The sequence below is a fragment of the Quercus lobata genome, chromosome 3 (assembly GCF_001633185.2).
Source record: "Quercus lobata isolate SW786 chromosome 3, ValleyOak3.0 Primary Assembly, whole genome shotgun sequence".
Taxonomy (NCBI): Eukaryota; Viridiplantae; Streptophyta; class Magnoliopsida; order Fagales; family Fagaceae; genus Quercus; species Quercus lobata.
The window spans coordinates 59230350-59240328 of NC_044906.1; the positions used below are offsets into that span (position 1 = coordinate 59230350).

General features: G+C 34.2%; 1 protein-coding gene across 1 annotated transcript; it reads right to left on the bottom strand.

Moving 5' to 3' along the window:
- Positions 1-1302: 1302 nt before the first annotated feature.
- On the bottom strand, positions 1303-5698 carry LOC115982521 (ATP-citrate synthase alpha chain protein 1). The gene is made up of 13 exons (XM_031105141.1): positions 5552-5698; positions 5248-5368; positions 4475-4651; positions 4199-4360; positions 3973-4053; positions 3593-3644; positions 3376-3490; positions 3165-3246; positions 2613-2708; positions 2406-2507; positions 1945-2061; positions 1738-1854; positions 1303-1599 (listed from the first exon to the last, which is right to left on the bottom strand). Exons 2-13 carry the CDS (start codon positions 5344-5346, stop codon positions 1528-1530), a joined length of 1272 nt encoding a protein of 423 aa, XP_030961001.1. The 5' UTR covers positions 5347-5368; positions 5552-5698; the 3' UTR covers positions 1303-1527.
- Between the last annotated feature and the right edge of the window lie 4281 nt (positions 5699-9979).

The window sequence follows — 9979 nt, forward strand, 5'->3', positions numbered from 1 at the left end:
GACTTCGAATTGAAAATTTGTTGTCAACTTAATCGGTTGGATATGACACTACAAAAAAGATTACTATTTATGTTAAAACTTTTCAAACACTTGGCTGACTGCATTAACTAATAAAATAAGAATAATATTATCTTTTCTAAAAATAATTAAATTCAAAACAACCAATTATTGTATCTAATGAGATTTTTTTTTGGCATTTAGCTTGATTTTTCTAACAATTTTGTTAGATGACAGGTTTTGCAAACATATCTGTAAAATAACATCTCGAGTCTATAATACTTGAGATCAATGAAGGAACTCAAGTCTTTAAGACTAGAGTTCCTTAAAAGAAAACCAAGAGAAAAACTCGAGCTTACCACCGATCATTCTTCTTTTCTCCAAATCTGATCCTTCTTCTTCTCTCTAGATCAAGCCCATATTGGGCCTTGAAGGCTGAAGCTATTTCTCTCTAGATTTGCAAACCTGATCCTTTGGTGGTTATCTCTTTCTTCTCTGTAGGGGGTTCTCTCTTTCTTCTTCTTCTTTGTAGGCTCTACCGTGTGGGTTGTTGTTTTTGTGGAACTCAAGTCTCTAAGACTCGAGATGTTACTAAACAAATATGTCTAGTTTTTTTTTTTAATGAAATTGTTAGTGAAATCAAGCTAAATGCCAAAAAAAAAAAAAATCCGTATATAATGTATCTAAGTTTTACCTAAACACATCGCGTGCGCACACACACACATATATATGAGAAATGCTATGTCTACAACATTTTCACAACGCTATCATAATAAATCGTAAGTAACAGGTTGTTATTTGCTATTATGGGAGGACATAAAAGTAATTTAAGTTGTGAATTCAAATTAGAACCAATAACAACTTATTACCTATAATTTATAATTTATTATGAAAATGTTGTGAACATAACACTTTTCATATATATATATATATATATATAGTCAGACCAATATAGACTATATAATGTGTCTCTCGGGACTGGAAATGGGTGACAAAACTAAATTCCTAATTTGTAAGGCTGGACAGTTGGGCCTAGGCCAACACCATAAATGTTTACTCATAATCTTGCCCCCATTGGACCTATGAACAATTCAATAGGAGAGCTTATTTTTATTGGTTTTAAAAAATAAGTTGGCCAAACAAAAAAAAAAAAGCAAATATTTAAAAAGTTATGACTATCAGGCATAAATTAGGCTCTGGTTTCATCTCCGATCTAAAAAGATTGTTGTTCTTATGCTATGACAACCTTGAAGGGCAGAGAGGAATAAGTGTGATGGTATCGTTCCCAATACATATGTAACCAAGTGAGAAAAATGTAACGGTATAAGCTCATTATTATTGTAACACAATAACATCAGGCAGATTACATCTAGAGCTTCGGACACCATTATTTTGGTCCATTAACAAATAGAATTACACTTTGCTGATGTTTCTGGTACCAAGAAAGTCGAACTAAGATTTAATAGACACCTGAAACTTGCCATGAAAATGAAAATAGAAGTACAACAGAGATAAATCTTCAGCAGTTGATTATGCAGCTGCAGTGATACACTCGATTGCCTGTTTGCATATTCCGGTCATTGTTGCTTCAGGCCCATAAACCTATAAGAGAAATTGAAAATAAGACACTTCGGAGATGCTCATTTTAATGCTAATGTCAATATTAAGGTGTTCTGTATCAGATTTGTTGCAGTTTCATATATCAGCAAAAAGGTCTGGAGTGTTTTGCTATATTAATACCTCAATTGGGATGCCAATTTCCTCTCCAAGTCCACGCATTTTTGCCAGGCCTTTCTGGTAGTTAGGACCTCCTCTCCTCACATAAATGTGCACCCTTGCTGCTTTAAGTTTTGATTCCTGATTTATTAACATTTTGTAATCAATTATGCTTACAATAAGCAAAGGAACACTGTGAAATTAAGTTAAGTTTATTCAGGTTACGCTCACCTTCTCCTTCAGGGCACGAATTATACCATTAAATGTAGCAGCAACATCAGTAAAGTTAGCTATTCCTCCTCCAATTACAAGGGCTCTCTTACGGCCATCAGGATCAGCAGTTACACACTGTACAGGAGCAATGAGATTATTTTAAGAGCTAGCAGGGAAGATATAATGAGTAATTCTTAAATACTCCAAGAGTTCAAAGAATAATGCTCCCTCCTCTCACATTCATGGTAAAGTCCACTATGAATATGAGAAGAAGGAGCATCATTTCTCTATGCTCCAGGAGTACCTAAGAATTTTCCAAATATAATAAAATTCTGATGGTGAGCATAATTAGAACATGGTCCTCATGCTATCTTTAGTAGAAATTAAGGACAACACAAGCTGGACAAGCACAAAACTAGTGTTTATTTGTTCATGCAACATTATAACACAACACTATAGAGTGTACGGTATGTCCTTACATCAAGTACAACTCTGGCATATTGCAACACTTCATCTTCATTGGGAGCTCCACTATATTCTGCATAGTTTCCAAGCTCAGAAGCGTAGCCAAGATCCCCAACCTGATTAAGAAATAATGATCAGAACACATGAAATTTATGCTAAGGTGAACAAAAGTTAAACTTAACAATAGTTGCACTACTGTTAAAAACAAAAGAGAACCACACCGTATCTGCATAGATAACACTTGCACCTCCTCCAGCTACCATGGTCCAAATTCGTCCCTTAGGGTTCAAAACTGTGAATTTCAAAGAAGCACTAGTCTGCAAGCAGGTGGAAAAAAAAAATAAAAAAAGATTAATTAATAGACTTAATAAGATTCTCATAAAGGAAGCTAGCAATGTGATTCACTAAGATTTCATTAAAATTAAACAATATGAATATATCATAAAGAGAATACAAGAATCTTAATTTATAGTGAAGATTCAAAAGCCAGAGGTGACTTGAAATGCCTTGATAAGAACTTAGGGGATTTCTGAATGCTGATATATAAATATTCTTACAAACATTCTTTTAAACCAAAAGTTGTAGCAATAGCTATATACATAATTTTAACAATAGATGGCAATCACAAAATTCATCAAGAAATAGAGAGACAAAAGGATGTTCGCTTGTGAGGAATAAAAGAAAATTTAATATTGCTCGAAATTTTCCAGGACAATATGATTTTGCAAGTGGAAGCAGATTTCAGATTCAGGGTGTTAAGGCATCAATTTTACCTTTTCATCTAGTCCATGAATAAAGCTCTCTGAAGGACTCATAACTCTTCCAAATGGCATTGGAAATTCAATACTGCCCCACCTGCAAGATAAAATCACATAAGATGAGATCAAAGTTGAAGCCATGCAGTAAAAGTATTAATTACAAAATTTGTTTGGTTCAAAATAAAGAGAGAGAATGGTAAAAATGAACAAAGAAAACAGGACATACTTCTTAAAGTTCTTGAAAGCAGCAGTATCATCCAACTCGCCTCTCATATCCAAAGGATAAGGCTTTCCATCAACCAAAGCAAAAGGATTCATCTCTAGGAAAGTGAAGTCCAGGTCTGGCACATAAAGATTAAAAGTTAACATAAGATCTGATCTGTTAATAAAATTTTGTCTTCAGATATGTAATTGAATTGATTTGGCAAATATCTGTAACATACCTTGAAATAGTGTAAAAACTGTTTTGATAAACTCCTCAATCTCTACTTTGATCTGAATGAACAAAATTTTTTTGTCAAGATTTCAAATTCAAGCTAATACTAGTGTTCACAAACAGTAAGTGTGAGATTTCACATAGCATGAGCATTGAATATATAACAATTTTTTATGCCTATGCATTAAGCTGAATCATTCACTGAATAAATTTTATTTTCCTCCCCCCCCCCCCCCCCCCCCCCCCAATCTCCTATAAACTATGGATTGAAGTCAAGGAAGGGAAGAATAATGCAAGAAGGACGATTTATCAATTCCAGTGAAGCTGATATATCACCAAGAAGAAGAAAACAAAAGGGTCGAAGATTATCAATAAAGGAAAAATTACCTCCAAAGGAAGCGTCGCAACAAGTGGAGCACATAATTCTGACGTAAGAGACACTCCTGTTGGGATAAATACAGTCTTAACCTGCAAAAAGTACATATTCCTTTGGTAAATTACGGAGCTCTGAGGTGAAATAATTTACAAAGGCAAAGAGACAGTACAATTTGGAAGTACAAAGTTCTTAGGAATAATGACTTAAAAAAAGTAATGATTTCATATCAAAGAGTACCTTATCCCAGTTCTCTTCAATTTCAATTCCTCCACATTCTGAAAAGCTTATGCTATTCCCAATTCGGTCTGAGACGATATTAAGATAGAACTCTTCGTTGTGTGGGATGAAAGGTTCTACAATGAATGTCGTAATAGGTCCTTTACATCCACCCATCTCAACCTATAAACCAACACCGATAAAATTCACGCAAAAAAAGATGCTCAAAGCCATGAACTACAGTATAAAGCAACAAAATCATACACTGTAAGAGTGAAAAAAGAAAAAAGTAGGTACCTCTTTGCCAAGACGCTCTTTCACGAATATAGCAACTTGAGCCAAATCGAGATTCAAGGCAACTAAACCGCTCTTCCCACGCTTCCCAAACAACATATCAGGTTTCACAACCAACTTCATCGACGAAAGCCAAGGTTCGTTTTGGGCTAACTCATTGAAATCTGTTGATTCCGTGACCTGATGCAAGCAAAAAGTACACACCAAAAAAAAAAGAAAATAAGTTTTTTCTTAATTTCAAAAAACATATCATGGAAGATCAAATCTCAGAAAATATCCCAATTCAAATCTACAGTCATGTAATATTGTTAGCTTAAATTATTAAATTCATCATTTCCCAATGGTTTAACCTTTTAGAACAATCAGTAATTTATCATTGTATATGCTAAAAAGCACGGATATGAATACGTATACGAGTTCAGGTGCAACACAACGACACAAACAAACAATTTCTGAAAAAGCATAATATAAAATGATTGGTACGACACTCTAAATAAAGTATCTATGCTTTTTTGGGTATCTTAGCAGGAAGTCAGATTTCTTAAAGTATCTATGCTTTAAGAGATAAAATCGATGTAGATCTATGTTATAACGAAGTCGCTGATTAACACTAATATATCATTCCTAATCTGTAAGATTTCAGAACTTTCGCAACATTTTTTTCAAAAATATTTGAATTAGTATTCGGTATTTAAACATATAATCATCAAATTTAAGCTAAAAAATTAGATAATTTTTCAAAAATCCAGAAATTACGAATTTTTGGCACAACTTACTTGGGCTGATTTAATGGGTAGTTCACGGCCAGAGAGCCTCTTGAAGTGCTCTTTCAACAATCTCTTGGAATCGTACTCTCTGATCTTCTTGCGTGCCATTTCCTTCCGATTTCTCTCTAACCTGTGAAAAATTAAATCTCAGCCGCCAGTTTATATCCAAAAAAAAAAAAAAATCCAATGCCCCAGATCTAGATCATGATTCACGCAGATCCGGCAAAAAAAAAAAATCAAATTTATTCGGAACACAAAAATAGGGGAAATGAAAAAAAAAAAAAAGAAAAAAAAAAAAAAGAAGAAGAATTACCGTTGAAAGAGAAGCAGGAGGAAGCTCACTAATACGAAGTTTGTGATAAATTTAGAAACAAAGAACTTTGAAATCTTTGAGTCTATGGCTTGGTCTATTTATAATTGCCAACTGAATTTTTTTTTTTTTTTTTTAATACTAAATTTTAGAATTGAGTTTGGTTGGGTTCAGACTTTGGTGTAGCGGGAACTGAGTAGTACAGACATGTGGCACCTACCGCCTTGGACCAACACTTCAACAATTTTTTTTTTAATTAAAAAAATTATGGGGTTTGATTTGGTGCGTCGCGGGGACAGATTGAATAATGAGGTGGCGGTGGGCATCAACGTGAGTTGGAAATACTTCTTAATTTTGAGGTTGTGGAGTGGTCGCTATGGTCTAACAGTGGGAACCTAAGAACCAGACATTTGTTGGTATTTTGGTCAATTAAAGACAATTGGGTGGATATTTGGAATCGTAATACTTACCAAATTCTTGGAGTTTTCTTTAACTAAAATGTACGATTCTGTTTTGGTAGTTAGTTCCATCCGGGCATGTGGTTCGAGTTCAAGCGTTTGGCAAGATCAAGCAACAATGAATGAAGTTTATTTATCTACCAAAAAGAGCTTGGAGGGTTTGGAATGGGTTGTCCATCCTAAGAGGCTAAAAACGAATTAATCCCTTATGATAAATTAATTAATTAATTAGTCAAGTTTATTAATTAATCAAATTAACATGCAAATACGTAGTAGCACAAACAAATCACCAATAAACTAAGTATGCAATAAAATATAAATTGACACGGCGATTTGTTTACAAATGGGAAAAACTAACACAGCAAAAATCCCACTAGGTGATTTTAATGTCACCACTCCTGAGAATCCATTATTATCAAAACAAGCAGTTACAAGTAAAACAATTTCAGTACTTTATACCAACCTACAGTTGAACTCTAACCCTAATACCCAATTGGACTTGTTCTGTAGTGACAATCTCTCCTAGTAATGCATAGCTCCTAGTACATGACTAACCAATTGCGCGGATTCCAGTACGCGACTTTAATCACCAACTAGAGAAGGTTGTTGGTTGCAAAGTTCTTCAATTCATCACACGATGAAGATCGAGAAGCTCTTTGGTTACAAAACCCTACGGTACATAAACACAGCAGCTTCTTCACAATAAAGATGAACTAGAACAAATTCTGTCTCTGGTCACAATTTGCTTGAACAAACTTTACTCAACACTTGTGCAACTCGTGCTACCCTTGACGGACCTTAAAATAATAATTTTATATGTCTAGGGTTATGAGAAAATAAAGTCCAAATATACAATCACGGATTGAATGAAAAACAGTCCTAAAAAACTGAACTTCATAAATCTCGACAAATACCTATCTATCGAGTTGCTGTCGAGCCACGGGCTGGAACAGCGTTACAGGTCTCGATAGATGCTAGCTATCGGGCTAGCTGTCGAACTTTAATGATAGATTCTTTTCAGTTTAAATATTGAATAGACTTGCATGGCTTTAACACTTGATCTTAAAATAAGGTTTATTGAAGTATTAAACACATCCTAGATCTACCCAAATACAAGTAAAGTGCGTTTTGTCAAAGGATTAACCAATTACATAAAATAGTGACATATGTTCCTAACAAGTGAATCACATATGTCCTAACACATCCGAGAATCAGACTTGACTAGACCGTCAAACTTGAGGTGAACTAACTCGACACCGAACTAATTTGATCAATCGATTGATTGACCGCAGGTCTCCAACTCTGAAACCCAATATTAGATTAGGTGTCAATTCTCATCTTCTGCAACCTTACTCTAACCAATCCTATTGAAAACACCTAAGCCGCTTCAACGTCGACATTTTCCTATGTCTATGATGCCATTTTTCAAATTTGGCAAGATCTCTATCAAATCTAGGGAGATTGCAGCCAAATATAGGGAGATAACGCTTAGGTTCGATGAGTCTACACAAGACTTTGAAAAGTCACCATCACTTACAGTCTCAACCAATCTAACCACCAGAAAAATCAACCCTTGGTAATCAATGACCTATATTCCTTGCAATTGGCTATGGGTCTCATGATCTCAAATCTAGCATTCTTAAGCCAAGTGGCGAGTTAACAAATTAATACCAAACTTGACCCCGGCTGATTGTGAACTACTCTATTAAAAAGACACCAAGGGGGATTTTTGTAAAAAAAAAAAAGTATTGTGAGGGGACGAGGATCCAAGAATACAAATAAAGTGATTAAGGACAGCATCAAGAAAGCGAACCTCGGGAAACATCAGCAAAATGTCCTTGGAAAAATACTAGCAACCTTGTGCAAAGGTAGAAAGACTACAGCGGACGAGGACTCCGAGGACACCAACTTACCCTTAGCAAGCCAAGAACCAAAGCTAAAGGAAGTTGGGTGTGAATCAAGGGTGAAAAAGGTTACTTGGCACTGAGCAAAGAAGAAAGGAAAGAGGAAGGATAAAATCAACCATCCCCTCTGTATTAAATGCACTACAACCACTTAGCTGGCCACATTAATGAAGAAAAGACTTATGAACAGTATCCACAAAGCTTATACCTCAATGTAAAAATCTTCTAGCTAGGCCTTGATAGGACAAGTATTAAGAAAATCCAATCCTAGCCCTCTAAATGTAGGATTTAGATGTATCTTGACTGATTATATAAAACCAAGAAGCCCCTGGATCGGAGGAGGATTTTTTTTTGGGGAGACAGAGAAATTACTTGTAGCCCTTATCTCTGACTAAACCCGAGGACATCAATATTACTATTCCAAGACTGTTCTGAATTAAATATACTTTGTCCTCGTTGGGAATCAATTCTACTTAAGTTATCCCTCCTATTAAAGGTATTTAGGGTTGATTGAGCTTCCCACCTCTTAAAAATTAATTGTGAGAGCAAAAGTAGCAAGATAAAATCTGTCAACTTCTCTATTTACTTTTTGCCTTACTAATTACTATTTGAAACTTTTGGTAAAAAAAAAAAAATCAAATCTAACCCCTTCTAGAATTGAAATTTAAAATTTAAAATAGTCATATAGCCCAAACTTTTAGCTGGTCGTCCCTTCCAAGAAATCCCTTTTCCTCATAAAACAAAAATAAATTCTTTAATAAAAAAATGTGATTAATATGACACTTTCGTTATTTACATCTTTGGGACCCAAAATTGAAATTTATGATAGGGACTTGGGTGTTGTTTTACTCTAGTCACCGTTTGCTATTTTATTTTATTTTATTTTTAGTGCCATTAGCAAGATGACTTTACAATTCAACATCATTATGGATTAGATATTTTCTATGTTACAATAAATTCTCAATTACAAAAAATAAATTATCACTCTAATGAACATTTATTGGAGTTACTCATTTGTAACTCAGTTATAGATCCCTGGTAGTCAATGACCTAAATTCCTTGCCATTGGTGATGGGTTTCATGATCTCAACCCTAACATTCTGGGGCCAGGTGGCGAGTTAACAACTTAACACCAAACTTGACCCTGACTGACTTGTGAACAACCCCATTAGAAAGACACCAAGGGGGATTTTTGTATATAAAAAAAAAAAAAAAAAAAGTGTATACTAGTAATTACTAATTACTATTTGAAACTTTTGGTTAAAGAAAAACTTCAGATCTAACCCCTTCCAAAGTTGAAATTTAAAATTTAAAATAGTCATATAGCCCAAACTTTTAGCTAGTGGTCCCTTCCAATAAATCCCTTTTCCTCACAAAACAAAAATAAATTCTAAAAAAAAAATGTGTTTGGTATGACACTTTGGTTATTTACATCTTTGAGACCCAAAATTAAAATTTATGATAGAGACTTGGGTGTTGTTTTACTCTTGTCACCATTTGGTGTTTTATTTTTTATTTTATTTTTTTGGTGCCATTAGCAAGATGGCTTTACAATTCAACATATTGTGTATTGGATATTTTCCATGTTACAATAAATTATCAATTACAAAAAAAAATTATCACTTTAATGAACATTTATTGGAGTTACTCATTATTAACTCAATTATAGATCCTTGAGACCCATGAGTCTTTTATGAAGGGAAGTTTTGGGTGTTAAATTACCCATCCAACCTGTCTACATGTCTGTTTATATATATTATCACGTGATTGTGTGCTATTGGATAAGGGGTTTACAACTTTTCCTCTTACCTTCAACCTGCCATATTCTCACATAGACCTCCATTTTTTCTTCACATAGTCTGTCACATCAAAGTTATGACAAAATTGTTCTAAAAATAGCTGTGGTCCTAGATTTTCTCCCTTTTTCTTTTTCTTTTTTTAATTTTTTTTTTATCAAACTCTAAATTTACTAAGCAAACCCCCCATCAGGGTTAATTTACAAATTGAGAGAAAGTTAATCTATATTTTGTACATCCCAAAAGATCCCTAAGAAAAGCTTGATACAAAAA